This window comes from Meriones unguiculatus, chromosome 2 (assembly GCF_030254825.1).
Source record: "Meriones unguiculatus strain TT.TT164.6M chromosome 2, Bangor_MerUng_6.1, whole genome shotgun sequence".
Lineage (NCBI taxonomy): Eukaryota > Metazoa > Chordata > Mammalia > Rodentia > Muridae > Meriones > Meriones unguiculatus.
This window is the reverse complement of record NC_083350.1, coordinates 19,853,034-19,870,239: the sequence shown is the minus strand read 5'-3', so window position 1 is coordinate 19,870,239 and position 17,206 is coordinate 19,853,034. Positions and strand designations below refer to the sequence as shown.

The 17,206-nt window shown below is 40.2% G+C and overlaps 1 protein-coding gene across 16 annotated transcripts in view; it reads left to right on the top strand.

Moving 5' to 3' along the window:
- Tcf4 (transcription factor 4) overlaps window positions 1–17,206 on the top strand; it is a 339,325-nt gene that overhangs the window by 235,979 nt on the left and 86,140 nt on the right. The window contains exon 1 of one of the 16 annotated variants that reach the window (XM_060377108.1): window positions 8,924–9,353. The exons of 13 other annotated variants lie outside the window; for them this stretch is intronic. In XM_060377108.1, coding sequence (XP_060233091.1) covers window positions 9,285–9,353 — 69 coding nt within the window. In that variant the 5' untranslated portion in view covers window positions 8,924–9,284. Of the gene's footprint in view, window positions 1–8,923; window positions 9,354–9,585; window positions 9,755–17,206 lie in introns of those variants that run through there. 2 more of the 16 variants (XM_060377107.1, XM_060377109.1) reach the window with 2 other exon arrangements.

Sequence of the window (17,206 nt, the reverse complement as noted above, 5' to 3'; positions counted from 1 at the left end):
CCCAGATTGTGTTCAGATTTCAAAAGCAAGTTAGAAATTCAGCTAGTGTTGACAGTTGTGTTTTCCAGATTCTGTGGGTTTTCCAGGGAGGGCACACGCATGGGTGGGGGGAAAGGAAGTCTCCATCCACCTATTTCTTGAAGAGCCAAAAGCTGTAGTTTTGCTTAAGGGCTTTTTTGTTTGTTTGTTTTGTTTTTTAAGACAGAGTTTCTCTGTGTAGCCTTGGTTGTCCCAGAACGTGGCCTGTAGACCAGGTTGACCTCGAACTCACAGAGTCCAGCCTGCCTCTTGAGTACTTGAGTGGCATGCGCCACCACGGCCTGGCGTTAAAGTCTTTAAGTAATACAAATACAGTCAACTCATTTTCCCCTTTGCATATTTAATCATTTTCAGTATAAAATAGATAAATATTTAATAATCGTACCTCTGTTTCTATACAAAAATGTGCCATTCTAAGGAAGCCTTATAGAAAAAAATACATATATTATGAAGTAAGAATATACATGTTTTACTATCAAAGATATGAGAAGCAACTAATTCTAGTAACTTAGTATTATTGCTAATAACTCTGAAGGGTGCACAGTGTACTAAATGGATAAAGCTGACAAATTCCTGTGTATTGTTTGTTCTGGGTCCTCCTTTTGCGTAGTCACATTTACCTTATGAGGGTGTTAGGTGCGTAGTAGGCCAAACGTGACTTCCAAGGTCTGAACAGACGTCTAAGCACATTCCACATCCTGTAATAAAGGACTAAGGGTAGAGAGTTGACCAGTTAGTCTTTTTTTTACCTTAAGTGTTTTATAGTCATGTTTGGAGAAAAGCAAATGCTGATGTTTGGGGAAGTGAATCTCCTGTCAAGCAAAATAAAGGTAACTTTCATGTCACCGATTGGGAAACAATTTGTTACCAATAACAATAACGATGAACTTGGGGGATGGCTCAGCGGTGTGGCCTGACCTTAAGTTCAATCCCTAGCATGAACATGGTGGTAGGACAGAATCGTTTTTTATACGATGTTCACTCCATACATGCACACATGGACATGCGTGTGCACACACACACTAAATACATGTAAGTGTACATTTCAAAACAGTCCCACTAACCCCTTGTGAACTGGTTCTTTTTCTCGGCCATAAATGAAGAGAGGTAAGACATCCCACCCCCACCCCCACTCCTGCCTCTGCACATTTTGTCTGGGAAGTCCCCACGCAGCATGCATAAGTTGGTCTAGCGTTAAAAGTCAGCACACGTCAACATCAAACTTTTACTGAGCGTTTCTTATTTTAATGTTGTTAGTGTTAGATGAATCCTCACTCATTTGTTCCAGCCTACCTAGTGGAGGCCCAGAATTTTTTCTTAATTGTACTGTAGCTTTTTTTTTTTTCTTTGAGATCCTCATGAGATTCGCCCCGTCTGTTGATGAACATGATGCGAGGCTTGTCTCACCTGTGCCGTGCTGGTCGTACCTGTGGTTATGTGTAGAGTGGGGACTTAAGATTGACAGAACCAAAGGTCGCGTCCAGGTCATTTAGAGTTGAGCACGGCATTTGGAACAGGGATGAATCACTGGCCGGTGTGACCCATTCCACTGCCCTTAGGCCAGCCAACGGTAACCTCTTCCTGCTTCCTCCTTAAAATTCCTCCATCAATTCTAGCACAAAGTGATCAGCTTCCAGTTACACAGAAGAGCAGTTTAAGCAGAATCCGTATAAAACAGGAACAGGAAATAGACACTCGGACGGCAGCATGATGCTGTGTGTGCACATTCTTCACTTTAAAGGCCTCTCGTCCTTGTTACCTGTACTCTGTATGACAGGCTTCGCCAGGGTTTGTCTCCACAGTGTTTGCAAGCTGTTTGTTCTCTGTCCAGCAATTTGCTGTTCTACTTGCTCAGTGATGTCAAACTATTAAATGTAATCAACAGAAACCTCAGGAAATTGCTAGAATTCCACTCCAGAGGGGATTCACAAGCCCTAGACAATTAGTCTATTTTGAATGAAAATTACTTTCATTGTGATACTACCCCACCCCGATTATTGAGCAATGTACTGGGAAGCCAAATATCTATTCATAAGTTTTTAAAAAGTGTGTTGTTTCTGTTGTTCATCCTGTGTACAGATTTTAAGGAGCTTCATCAATCCATTTTTTGTTAAAAAAAAAAAAAGTTTTCAAAAGTAGTTCTTTAGCCTAACAAATAGACTCAGAATTTCCCCTTTAACTTTGAGGCATTTTTTTAAGCCTGTGCATCACTGTGAAGGAACACACAGTGGTCCTCACATTTTGTTTGATTCAGATTTGTGGTATGCCTTCAAGCTCACAGTCTAGGAAGTACCGCAATCTGAGTCAACTTCCTCAGCCGCTGTTTTCATATTGTCCAGTGTGATGCTTCCTCATTGTACTAAAATAGAAATGGTTTGTTTGTATAAGATGCTTAGAGACGGGCTATGGATCACCCTGTGTTAACATTAATGATTAAAAAACAAAAAACAAAAAACAACATTTCTATACTCCCCGGGGGAAGAGTCTGATGGCCTGGGGGGGTGGGGGTGGGGATGAAATGAGTTCCCTCCCTTGAATAAGATGTCCTTTCTCTGTCTTCAGAAGCATCGTTGTTTGTATTTCATGATTTCACTTTATATTTGAAAGACTCAGTGGTGTGTCTGGGTATTGAGATTACTCACACTTGTGTGAACTTGAGGCAATGAAGGTTGAACTGTTATCCTAGGGTAGCCTACAGCTCCCACCAGGGTCAAACTGACCCATGTGTGTCTTCCGGTCTTGCAAGCTGATGCCCAACTTTATCTTATCATATAGTGGGTTAGTTCAGGCTGGCCCATTTGTAAGAGCAATGGCATCTTAGACCTCTGGCTCAGTGAATTTCGTAGCTGTTGAGAGCAGTTATGTAAAAGGTGTACTAGCGGGATTCTTTACCACAGAAAGGTGAAAGTAAGTACAAGAACGGGGCATGAGTCCAGCCAGAGGAAACGCACAAGGATCCAGGAACCTGGTTTTCTCATCGACTCTGTAGGTCTCCTAAATAACATATCTGTGTAGTTGCTAAGAATACTACACAATGGAAAGGGAGGAGCTCTTTTTTTTTCTGAGGAGGAAGAATATAGCCCAGTGGTTAAAGTCAAACATTTATGGAACAAATCTGGTTCAAAACAAATACCCTTCACAGCTTACCTTAGGAATCAGTGTGAAGTGCTTACAATCAATATGACTACAAGCTATCTGTCCAGCCATGAAGAAAATAAATATTTGGTCATGTCATAAGCTATTTGAATGTCGACACATGAACCCAAGCCGTAAAAGAATCGAGTTGAAGATTACATAGGAACTCACATCTAGGAAGTCACGGCAGAAATTCAATTTCATAGTCTCTGCTAACATTTTGATATATACTTGTGTAGTAAGACCTGCTTCTAAACTAAAGCTGCAATATCTGGTCGCCTATACTAATTTAAAATTATCATGCCATGAGAGCATTTTCATGCCAGTGAAATGATGCTGATGATCTTTCCTTTATCTGATAATTCTTTTGTATTTTACTCCCCCCCCCATTCATTTACTTATTGTGTGTGTACACATACGTATGTGTCCCAGTGTGTGTGCAGAGATCAGAGAAGGATTTGCAGAAATCAATTCTCCCAAACATTTGGGTACCTGGGGTCAAACTCAAGAAGTCAGGCTTGGTGGCAAGATTCTACATGTGCTGAGCCATCTTGTCAGCATCTACCTAAAAATTACTAATATCATATTTATTTATCTTTTAAGCATATTTATTTGAACTGCATGAGTGTAGTAACTAAAGTTACTATTCTAATGAGGAAAAACTTTTAAATTTTTTATTATGTTATATTTAAGGTTGTGTGTGTGTGTTGTGAGGGTACGCATGAGTGCAGAGCTCACAAAAGCCGTAGGGTTCAGATTCCTCTGGGACTGTAGTTTCAAACAGTGGTGAGCTACCTAAAGTAGGTGCTAGGAGTCGAACTCAGGTCCTTAGGTAGAACAATGTATGCTTTTGACCACTGAGCAATCTCTCTAGCCCCCAAGAAAAAATATTTTTTAAGTAGAACTTTTCATTGCTTTTGAAGAGCACAGAAAATATTTTTTATCCTAAACACCCCAATATCAAGACAGAAGCATATGTAGACAGTGGTTTATCAGAGTTCACTATTCAGTTGCAAAACTACCTCAGGTTATGGTCCTCACAGCAAGTGAGAAAGGACAGAAAGAGGGAGACAGCAGGTAAAGGTGGGGGAATGGTTAGGAGACAGAGGGAGGAAGGAGAGACTGTCTGAGGTTCTCTGTATCTGACTTGTTATTTTGGTAATTAGATTCTTTAATAAAGTTGTATTTTGCCAAACCTAATAGGATTTTTGTCACTGCAGTTTAATTTGGATATTAAACAGTAACCTCTATTCAGAATTTTTATAATACAGCAGTCCATGTATAAGCATTTCCTATGTAAAGACCCGCACTAACTTAGCTGAGGAGTTAAATCTCTCGTTCACAGTGACTCCTGCTGGACAGCCGATGATATGAATCAACTGTGCTCACCAATGACTCATTTTCTCAGAGGTTCTGAGCAGCTTAGATAACCTCCTCCTGCTGCTGTGGCAAGATTTGCTGTTCTAACTTTGGATATAGGAACATACTTTCAAATCCTAAGGAATCACCAGGAATCAGTGTTAAATATCTTGTGGCATACATGTACTTCTCAGACTACTCGTCTGAAATTTCCAGACTAATTGTGATTAGATACCTGCTTGGTAATGACAAGATTACCTTGGCTTTGTAATTTTATGCTCCCCCCCGACCCCCCTTGTTAGTAAACTTCAGGGTGTCCTTTCAGGGTGGTGATTATTTTCTTGGACCTCAGAAGCAAGGAGAAGAGGAAGTGCTCCCTCGTTTACACGCAGCTCATCTGCTTAGGGAGCGGTCTTCTCTCCTTTAAGCCTCCGAAGGAGTCAATGTTCAACGTAAGAGATGAAGCTGGCCCGCGCACCTGGGCTGTCTGGCTTGGCCAAGGTCTCTCTGCTGTAGAGTAGCAATGGTGTCAGTTTTGTTCTGATAGTCCAGTCCTCCAGTGGCAGCCTTCTGGGGGTCATAACTTTGTTCCTATTCTGGTTCTGCTGATTCAGTGTCATTTTGGTTCATGAAATGTCATCTAAGGCTCTTCAATTTTAGTTCTCTGTCTTGAAAGGGAGAATGGAGTACCCTCTCAAAGTACCTGTTGTAAAAGTTAAACAAGTAAAGGTCTTTGCTCTTTAAATTGTTTATCCTTGTAGATGTATTGAGGACTGTCTTCTCATCAAGAAAAATCAATAGGATAGATCTTTGCCAGATTTGGTGATTTTATGTATAGTCTTTCTTATTTGTTTTGCTGTTAGTCATTGGATTGATGGATATTCCATCTCCTAATTTATGACATTTACCTAATTCAACTATGCTACATAAAAGGGAACAGCATTGTAGAAGTTAATAATAAAGCATCAAGACTTCCAAATACACAAACTTTTAAGTGGTCAGTGACTTAAACAAGGACTTGGAATTGTCATGTTCTACCAAGTTATATGATAGATAGGGGCATGGCAGCCCTTCCTTGTGACTGTCATCCATCCATCCATCCACCCATCTGTCTGTCCATTCATTGTTTAAGAGCCACCCCTCTTTATTTTGGCAGACATGTATGTGTGTATTAGGATTATTTGGTCTCTGGTGTTATGTAAGTTTGCAGTTTTTCTTTCTGGGAAAAAAGGGTAGAATCAGCTTTAATGTGCTCTGTGGTTGGACATTTATTTTTTTCACCTGAAACAGTTTGCCGCACAAATCTTTAAAATATATATGATTGTTCCTACTTGAATTAAAGCAGTAATCAGTTGTCATAATTTTCATTGTGTTCAGGAGTCTGCTTGTATCTCTTGGCTACACAGTTAAGTAGAATGTGACCTATCTGAGTCCTATTCATTTCTAGGACAGAGCTTAGCTGGAAGTGTTTGTGGAGTAGGTGAATGAATATATTAACCAAGGGTCTACTTTCAAGAATGGTGGGATTGGAGTAGTTGCTTGTTCAGTGACATAATTCATTCAACCCACAAGATCTTACTGAATATCTGTCTACCTTTCTGGAGGTAGTAAAAAAAAGCAGTAGTCAGTTTCATGTGACATGGTAGATGAATGTTGCAAGCGTCAAATACGCTTTACTCCAGGTGTATCCTAGCAAAGAATTCTTGGGGGGAAAAATTGTTAACTAGATTTTAGAAGAAAAAAATATATTGACATCTTTTAGTAATATGTTTATAATTTAATAAATATTGATGGCTAGTTTCACCATCTACTGCACCCTCAATGATGCTTGGTATAATTATCAGAGCGAGTGCTGTGGCCCACTGTTTAGCCTGGCTGTCATCTCAGTCCTGAAAGGGGCCTCATTGCCGATACACACTGATGCTAACCAGGAGAAGGCCTGCTCAGGGTCCCTTACAAACTGGCTGCTTAAGATCCAGACTTCTCTTTAAATTATTATCACACACATGGGCTCTTGCATCCAGCTTCAGTCGTCTGTGCTCACTCCCCACGCATCACCCTCAAAATTTATCACGAATGATATTTCTGTCACAGAGACACAGCTTCAAAGTCTGAGACTGAAGAACTGTCTCAGTTGACAAGGCACTGACGTGAGTTCTGTGACTGACATGTACTCCAAGGGCAGCAAAGCAAAACCCGCTGGATAACACACCCCGCCTCCTGGGCATCATTCATAAATAACCCTTCAGAGGTGCACATCTTTATTAACCAGTACAAAATGTGTACTTTTGAAATGTTAGAATCTTTTGTTTTCTTTCATCAGCCAATTAACCCTAAAAGCTTAATGCTGCAGTCCTATTATAATTGTTTTACTTCCATACACCAAGTTGAAAGACCTTAAAGTCTGTTTCACCTTATCAAATTAAAATATTTACTTATACCCTTCTTAAAGAAATAAAATTTTTAAACCATGAATTATAGCCCAACAAAGTGTGAGTTTATATATGATCATTGGAGAGTCATTCACATGTTCACAAAATGTGCAAGAAAGGAGATTTAATGTAGATAAAAGTGATAATTATTTATGGAAATAGTCCAGGGCCCTTAGCAGTCACATCCAGAGAAGAGCTAGTGACAGTCCCCTGAAGAAGGGGTTTCTAGGAGAACAGCAAAGGAACGGTAATACGAACAACCCCACCTCAACTTCTCTCTCCAAATCCCAGCGTCTCTGTGAGTTCTGAGTTTTACACTCTGTACTCTGGTAGTGGACACTCTGGCCTTGGGTGTTAAACACTGAGGGTGGTTTATAAGGGTACAAATGGGATCCTGTCAGATTGACAACTAACTGTTCTAATGAGGAAAAAATCCTCAAAGCATGAAATTTGAATGAAATGTGTGATTATAATTCAAGTACTGTTTACCCAAACCTCTGGGGACCTTCGGAATCAATGCAGAGCAAGTGAGTTAGACAAACCTCTGTGTGTGTGTGTGTGTGTGTGTGTGTGTGTGTGTGTTTGAAACTTTCCAGTCTTTACTAAGGCTCTCTTCTCCAGTCCACTGCAGCCGCTTGTTGTCTATGAATACTGTATGTGTTTTGTTACCGCGTTGAGTTGTAAGGAAATAGGTGTTTTGCATTATTAAAGTTGATTCTGAAGAGTAGATGTGAGCTCGGTGGCATTTGCCTCGGCATATGCAAATGATTTAGTTTCATTTGGGATCAATTCCCAGAGGCCCTCCTTTCCTGTGATGCTCTGAATTTGGCAAGCTCAAGTCAGCCCATCTCCTCCCTCTCCCCCCACCTCTTTCTTTTCTTTCCTTTTTTTTAAATCCCCTTTTGTTAGTTGATATATTTTTTAAAAGACAACAAAAATATCCCCCTGCTTGTTAGAAACCTTGCAATTCTATTGTTCAGTGGTGATCAATAAAGGTGAAGGAAAGTTTCCGTTTTTCTAAACTTTAGTAAAATTTAAGTTTACGAAAACGTCCATGGAACGCTTGTTAAAATATTTATGCAGAAATCAGGCTCCTGGGGTAAGACAAAACCCTGAAATCGGGGTCTCTGAGGTGCCTTTTTAGGAATTGACAGCTGTGAGCTATTGGTAGATTCGGACTTAACCAATAAGCTTGCCTTAGAACCCAGCAAACAAACAAGCTTAAGTTGCAGCTGGGTTCTCTTTTGCTGCAGCCCTCCAGACTGCAGTGTGTGGGTTTGGGATGCCCAGCCCCAAGGAGGGGAAGTTTGGCCTCCTGGCATTCAGCTAGCTCGCTTTTGACCACGCAGTCGGCTGCAGTGGCGGGGAGAAGTTCGCCTCCGGCAGCCACCCTCTGCCCGGGGTCTGAGAGCCTGAGACTGGCCAAGCCCTGGGCCCGCCGTTCTGTTACTCTGTTTCATTCCGCAACCCGATTTTGTAGGTTGTTGACCAAGCAGCCAGAAAACACTGCCCCCTCTCTCTGTTTGAGCGAGGTCAGAAACGTGTGGGTTTTTTTTTTTTCCTTCCTCCACTACGCCCCCCCCCCCCTCCCGAATCGAGTTCTCAGGCAGCTGCGTACAATGCTGGGAGCTAGCCAGCAGCAGAGACAGATGGCAGAGTTATTAGATGTGCATCGTACGATTCCCTTCCTGCCACTCGCTTTTTAATCAAATTAAAACAAAAAAGAAAGAGAGGGAGAGAGAGAGAGGGGGAGTCAATTAACCGCATTTGTATTCTGCTCAATAATGGACCCTGTTCCACTTTTACCCTAAGGCAGTTGAGTGGAAATTTTAGAGAAGAAAAGGGGTGCCTAAAACAAAACAAAAAAGAAAAAAGAGAGGGAGAGAGAAAGAGAGAGAGAGAGGGCCGGACACACACACACACACACACACACAGAGAGAGAGAGAGAGAGAGAGAGAGAGAGAGAGAGAGAGAGAGAGCAAAGGAGGTGAAGCCTGCAGGAATTTGTAGGAATCGGCATTATTCGGGGGACTGAGCCGATAAAAACCCCTCGGAAAAGTTGAAGCGGTCTGGAGTGCTCGGCTGCAGCGCTGCACAGGCCGGGCCGCCTTCCAGCCTGCGCGAACTTGAGCGTCTGACAGCAGCGCCGGGGCCTCCCCCGCCCGCCAGGAATGGTCTCTTCCTGCTTTGCATATTCCCCACGCTTGGCCCGGCCATATGGGAAAATGCAACTGAAGGAATTGTTGTGAAAAAAGGGACAGCGAGTTTGAAATAAAAGTTGTTAGAGTGGTACTGAGGAGAAAAAAAGAATCCGAGGCCATGTACTGCGCATACACCATCCCGGGCATGGGCGGCAACTCTTTGATGTACTACTATAATGGGAAAGCGGTAAGCGAACTCCGGCTTCGAGGGGCATTGGGGACAAGTTTTATGGTCGCAGGGATGAGCAGTCTAGGCGGGGAGCATTGTTTCCGAAGTTGTGCGGGACCGCCGCACCTTTCCCGGTGCCATGAAATATTTATCATCTGCAAGCCCTGGGATGTTGCCTCTGCCTTCCTCCTTTGCTCCTTCCCCCCACTGTAGAGCCATCGATGCTTTTCAAAGCTTCTGAAAGTAGATCTCAGAGAGAAAGTTTGCAGTCAGGTAAACAAACTTACAAGGTACGAGTTAAAATAACAATCAAGGGAAAGGACTTCTAGCAGATTCTTTTTGCTTTCAAATGATTGGAAGGAGAAGCAGATTATGAAGAGAATTGAGGAAGCCCAGGTTAGCCTGAGAGAAAATTGGGGGTAAGTTTCTGTCCGGACTGAGGTTTTGTGCTATCTAAAGTCGTACTAAGTTGGAAACCATGGGTAGTGGAGAGGAGATAAGAGGTTCAAATAGACGAAAAACTTAAAAGTAACACATCTGATGGAGCAGATTATATAAACTTATTTTTTTAAGCCAAAAAAGGAAGGGGGTGGCTACGGATCCATTCGTGCATGTAACAATATTGTAAGTTATTTGTGCTGTGTGGCGTTTTCCTCAGCGCCCCCCCCCCCCCAACAGAAAGGCTTTATTTAAGTGGGGAAAGTGTCTGGTATCTTGTGTATAACCCCAGCAGAAGGTTTATACTCGCCATCTGGAGGTTTGTTTTATTATTATTTTTTTCCTTTGCCTGGGCCCTCTGAAGGAAAAGGATTTCAATATTTTTTAAATCGGTATGTGGTGTTCTCCGAAAGACTTGGGCAATGGAGGAACAAAATTTTCATTTTAAAATAGCAAAGAATGGAGGTGGGGTGAAAAGCAGCCATTTATGAACTGTTCTTATTTTGTACTTTGAACTTACATTTGGGTTGATCTTAATCAGAGTGTGATAGTTGGGCCAAAAGGGACTGATCAGAGCTTCCACGAAGGCCAAGTTCAGCTGTACTGACTGGCGCAGGAGAATTAAATGTGTGTGTGCTGTTATATGTATGCAAGCCTATATAAACATATATATGCACACACATACACACACACATATATATGTATACACACATAGCTTATTTCTAGCGGGCTACACTGGTGTGTATACACATACATGAGCTTTTGGAAGTGCAGCTTAAGGAGTTAAACAATCATACACTTGTATGAATGAGCCATTGTTGAATTATTAAGTATCAGTAAATCAACACAAGTTTATAAATATTATCCCTTTTAAAGTCCCTTTTTAAAGACTATCCTATGTAATCAGAACAATAGTTAAATATGGTAAATAAAGTAGGTGTTGAAATAAATGGCTTGTTCTAAATTGGTCAGTGTTTAAATCTGTGATCTTAAACATTGGGCCTATGCAACTCATTTTTTTAAAAAGAATTATGTCTGCGTTGCAATTGTCAGGGTTCCTACTTAGTCCAGACATTTGCCTGCTGTCTCTTAGACATTCCCATGCACACCACAATCGGTACCGATGATTTTTAAGCACCTTTTGGGGAAACTTCACAAATGATGCTAGCGTGATCGGCAGGCAAAAGTGTCTGAAATAGTGCTGTGGAGCCCAGGGTTCTGCTGCCCCTGTGCATGGGAAGATTATGTTATACATGGGAAGATTATGCATTACATGCATATGCATGAAAACACTATATGTTACACTATGTATTACAACAAATATAAGTTGTTGTGGTTTTTAACTTTAGGGGGAACCAGTGATGTGAATTTTATATGTTAATTATTAGTTTTACATCTTAAACAGTTGAATCGTCAAATTTTTAGTCAAGGCTTGGGCATTTTAATTTCCTTATGGCCCAAAGGAATTTTTTTTTAAAAATATGTATTCCATTCCCACAGCTTGCCAGTTGCCTCTACCATAAGAAAATGCTGTCTGTGACATCATATCACTAATATGCCCTCGCAGTTGCCAAATATTTTGGTTGTTAGATTTTTTTTTTTTTTTTGAGAGGATGGTACTCATAAAATCAGGATCACTCTGTCACAGGAAATGTATTTATAGGAACTGTTTTAAGACGTTTATTAAAAACAAATCTGGTGATGTGTGTCTCTATTGATTCAAACACTAGAAAGAGGAAAATTGTACATACATTATATTAAGAAAAAATAGCCACGTAGCGCCTCAGCAGAGAACATTGGAAACCACGGACGGTCAGCAGTACTTAGATTTAACTCTGTGACAGGGGCAGCAAAGTCCAGTTGTGTGTGCTCCACAAACGGGCCAGTTCTAGACCATTTTCCAAAACACCCTCATGCATGCCCTGGGGAAACGGATTTCTGTTTATTCTACAGTGTGTATTGTACTGAATCTAGTTCTACATTCAGCTGCCTTTGGTTTGATGCCAGACATCTTGTGGAGACTGTATATGCCATGTGTTAATTGTTCAACATGTCCGTGAAAGCCACTTTACCTTTCTTGAATTTTGTTTGTCATGTGTGTGTGTGTGTGTGTGTGTGTGTGTGTGTGTGTGTGTGAAAGAGAGAGACAGACAGACAGACAGACAGAGATAGTCACAGAGTGACAGAGAGATTGTCCTGTGCGTTCCGACCTGAACTGTTAAGCCTGGCCCTCTCTGAAGCACAGGTTTTCCTGTGCAGACAACCCAGCACTGAGTTCCTTTCTCCCTCAGTGACAAGTCAATTACTTGTTTAAATTCAGTTTGAACTCCCTGAACTGAGAGAGGCTAGAGGAAGCAGGTTTTTCCCTGTGAATAAACAAAAGAAGAAAAATGGAAAATCATTCCCAAACACTGATTTTAGGTTGCAGCAGGAATACAGAACAGCATGACAGTTATGATTATCTTCTTTTTGAAGCAGCAAACACAGGGTTTGTGAAATCCGTCTTCCTCCCCCTTCCTAGCAAAAGAAACACTTTAATCAATGATATTTTGGGACAGACAAAGGAAAACGTAGATGGGCTCTGTTACCTTCAGATAGAAAATGCCTTCATTACTATACCCAAATTGCTTGCATGTAGGGCAGCGATTTGTCCTTAAGTGTGGACTTCATGAAATAAGACCTTAAATAATCCTAACTAAAGAGCTACCAAGGAATAAATCTTGAGTGTAAATGAGAGAGCATTTGTAAAACTCAGCTTTGCCTCAGGGGGGAGGTCAGTGAACTTGGCCAAGTAATTTTTTGTGTGTGTGTGTGTTTTTTTTCCCTATGCATTGTTGTCTTATGTGTAACTGAATCTCAATCTCAGCTAAATGAAAATCTAAAGGAATTATTCTTCAACTATTAGAAAAATGTTTCTGGCAGAGAAATGTTTATTTTAAGTGTTGTGAACTCAAGCTTATGTCAAATTGTACCACTGTCTGTTCTCATTCAGTCCATGAGAAGTGCTGGGCATAACTTGGTCTACCAAAAGGGGAAAAAGAAAAAGAAAAGCAATAGTTCAAGCCCTAAATTTTGTTTTTTTCCCCAAGGTTTACATGCTCACCGAATTCAAATTTTAATGAGTAATTATTTGGTCAAGTTCCATATAGCTAAAAACATGGCAAAGCTACACAGATAAAATTCTGGCAAATGAAATTGAAAACAAAAGCGGCAAAATTTCTTCCTAATGGTAATTTCAGATCACACCATAGGCTCTCGGCAGCGTGTGCATGTGTTAAGCCGTATAGGGAAACCTGTGATTATTCTAATTGCTCTTTTTGCTTCATACTAACAAGCTTCAAACCATGTTTCAAACTAGTTGTTTTGAAATAGTTATTTGTCAAGTCATCAAATCTCAGAAGGCAAATGAGAGCAAGCTCCCTGTGTTTATATTCCAATGTTTGGTCATATTTATGCAGGCTTTTCATCTTCAGAAAGTTCAAAAGTGAAAACGAAGGTAGACTCCTTTCTGATATTAAGGCTGCCCAAACGTCGGAATAACAGGACCTCTCTCATCTCTGAGTTGTTCTTGGAACAAAGTTCACCTATGGACAAGTGACAGTGACAGTCAGCAAGCTTCATTTTCCTAGCTAAAGCTTGAGGTAGAAAAGCTTCAGCTCTTATGCATTTGCCATCGAAAGTGGCAACATAAAAAGATTAATGTTTTTATAACACCAGAAATAACATTGCTAAGTACATATTTAATATGGCCCTTTCAAAAAAAAAAAAAAAACATGGCTGGGGCAGTTACAGATAAGTAATTACCAGGTTTTAAAGTTTTCCACTATAGAAATTGTAGTTGACATTTTAAAAGCCATTTTAAACAATTATTATTTCATAACTCTGGCTGTAAATGAATTTTATAAATGCATTTTACAGTATAAATGCATTTTAGTTAAAAATATTTGTGTAGTTGCTAACACAGAAAACAATATGTTTAGATCACAAACCTAATTTTTTAGCTGCTTACTAATCTTAAGAAAAACATATCAAAGAAAAAGCATGTAGAAAAACATACATATATAATTTTTGTTAGGTTAGTATTTGGTATTATTGCCATACAGAATATTTTGACTAGTGATTTTGAGATAACAATAAATTTGTTTTCCTGTCTGTATTTAATTCCTTAAAACAAAACTGTTCATTTTGTTCTGTAGGTTTAAGTTGGTAAATATTCACTAGACACTTAATCTTGAGATTAGAGATATTGTAGCTACCTCTTGCAAAGCTGCCTCTGATTAAATTTTCAAAAATCCCTGCTTGAGATTCATGGACGCCAGTTTGAACATTTTTGCTGGGAGGCTAATTTTTTAGGAAAATATGTATGTGGTTCCCTTTATTTAACTCCTGATTTCTGGTAGGTTTGAGTGTTTTGACACTTGGGAAGCATCCGGCTCCCAACACTAGGTTATGGCATTGTTTCAGGAGTTAGAAAGAAGGATGTTGGAGCAGGGAAAAGAGGGCTAGGCAAAGGAATGGTCGGTCAGGGGAAAACAGGACTAGCTGGATGGTTTTTAAATACCTTTCCAACTGATCAACAGGAAATTATACTAGAGAACTGCATGCTTCCTGCGCCTCTGTGTACTTTATTCAGTTTCATCCCTACTGTCTGTTTTGTTGTTGCTCCTCCATTTTTGAAATTTATTTTTATTTTTTAGTAAAATTGAGCAGCCAGCATAAAGGCTTGAGGGTGATTAATTTTTGTCTCCAAACCTTCCTGGTTAAACAGCTTCACCTTCCTGTTAACTGCAGATTGTGAGTGTTCTGTGTGTCCATTCCCAGAGCAGCTGGACTCTTGGGTCTGCCACCGTGAGGAGTGTTGCAGTGTCTTTTCTTTTGCTGGGCTATGGCCATGGTTAGTAGTCTGCCATCAGGAGGTTCATCACGAACAAAAGCCCCTTAATTCCTGCTCCAAGGAGAACACATCGATTTTTACATCATGGCTGGGAAATTTTTAAAAGTTGTTCAAATTAGAGGTTACTATTACCTTGAAAAGAAAATTCAACAGGAATGTATGTTTGCTCCCCTTTGCAAACCTAAATGCTTGCCTCCTAGCACATGCAGTTGGTGATGTTTTTCCTTAATGCCCTCCAACATCGTCAGACTTACACAAAGGCACATTTGCTCATCATTATTGTAAATGAAAAATGATGGAGGATCAAGTGTTTTCAGGTTTTTATATGTCTGATTAGATCTTATTTATTCATTGGCCCTTAATACTTTCAAACATAACTCTAAGATAACATGGGGCAAAATTATATGTAATTAAAAATTACGGATGGTGGCAAAAATGAAGTCCTGCATGTTCCTAAACCATTTATAAACTGTTTAGGAGAGGGACAGAGTCTTATAACAATGATCTCTATACTCCAGGAAACAAATAAATAATGTTAAAAGTGATAAAGACATTTTAACAAAAGAATTGAATTTTATAGACTGAGGTGATGCTGGAAGTTACCCCTGGAGTTTGTAGAACATGGAAATCCCTGCATTCTTTAAAACATTTTAAAATAGATAATAACTTATATTATATGGTACATTATCATATCATGTAAGATAATGGTTACATTTTGTTGAACAAAATAGTATTTTCTTCTGAAGAACAGTTCTTAAAGTTGATTTCCTCCCTGTGAGAATGCTTTGAGAGGCATAACTAGGCTTTCTTCTTTGAAGTGTTAGAGATCTCCAACTCCCAAACTACAACTTTGTATTCACAGGTGTGCTTATGTTACAGTGTCATAATCTACCTAGAATATTAAAGATCCATTTTCTGATAATGTTGTCTTTAAATTCCAGGCTGTTTTTATTACCTTTCCAGTTTCATTCAGATCCTTCCTCGTTTCTTAGGGCAGAGCAGCATTTTATGGCAGATAACTTTGGAAGGAGCACTGTAGCTGTAACATTTTGTTTAGAGAGGATACTGCTTTAAGCTCAGCTCCTTCTCCTCACCCTGGGCTAGGGATTGGGCTGAGACACCTGAGAAATTGGACATGTGAGAGCACTGAGCTGTGATGGTCAGATTTCAACTCCACTGGAAAAATGCTGGAGTTGGTTGGCTTCCTCCAGGGACCTAGAGCTGTGCCTTCCTCCAGGCCAAATTACACTCATTTTGAGAGAGGGCACATTGAGGTAATTGGTGGGACCAAGTGGGGAAGAGTTGAATTCCAGCTGCTTCCATTGTAGCTGACCTGAAAATGAACAGGGGATGTTAACAATGGAGCCTAACATCTGACTTGGCTTTTTCACCTCTCCAAACCTCAGGGTGAGATTATAAAGTACTGAATGACTACAACAATAATGAGCCTGCGCAAGTGGGAATTGCTATGTTGGGAAAAGCTCAAGCACCATTTTAAAAATAGTTGATGCATTTACCAACCACAGCCCTGTTACTGGAGCCCAATAAAGTTTACCCGCAGTGTGGAAACACCCCTTGTTTTTATTGTCAGCCATCTAGTGAGTGTGTCCTGGATGCTCACCTCCTCTTGGATTCTCACCCCTTTGGTTACCATCTTAAAATATTCATGATGGAAGATATTTAGAAGGCACTAGAGTCCCACCTCCAAGAAAGGAACAAAATATAAATGTGCTTTAGACTTTCTTTCTTCCTAAATTGTGCCTTTTCGGTAAGGAGAATAACACCATATTACCCAATAGGTTTTTCTAGCGAATAAAGGAAATTAAATTGATGTTACATGCACATTTAAACTCCATCCAGTTAAGTACTGACGTGATTAAAATAATCAAATGTATTACTTAAAAAATTAAAAAGGATAAATTCCGCACCCCATTATTTTATTGACTTTTAAATATAAATTGCAGAAATGTTTACATTCCTAATGGCATTATTAAGATAAACTGACAAATCAGAGGGGAAAAAAAAAGTTGATTGGCCAGCCCGTTATTATTTGTGCACCTGCTATTACAATTCAGAGGAGCCTAGCAGTTCTGAGCAGGGTGGATGGCGTTTTTTTCCTAGGCTTCTTTTGTGTAACGCGGGGGTTGGGATAGATGTTTAACAAGTGTGCTTTCACTTTGTCCTGCTTTTGTGTGTCGTCGTGGTCGTGGCTAAACGACCACAGTGTATTTTGTGTAGCTTTGAAGTTAGTGTGCAACTAATAGAGGACAGGAAGGTCTCCCTGTACCTGCTGCATTGAACCTCCCCAGGGAGAACAGAAGGTCAGACTTTTAGTAGAACCTGTTCAGCGGCAGACATGGCCAACTCTTCAGTTTTATCCTGGGTATAGTCTAACATCTAGAAGGAATACCTGAGGTTTTTATTTTCGGATTACGTCTAGCCAGGAGGCTAGAAAGACCTCGAGAAACTTGTGGAAAATGTGAGACGTGTAGCATTGCCATTGCTTCGCTTCAAGCTCTCCCCTTTCTTCTGCTCTTAA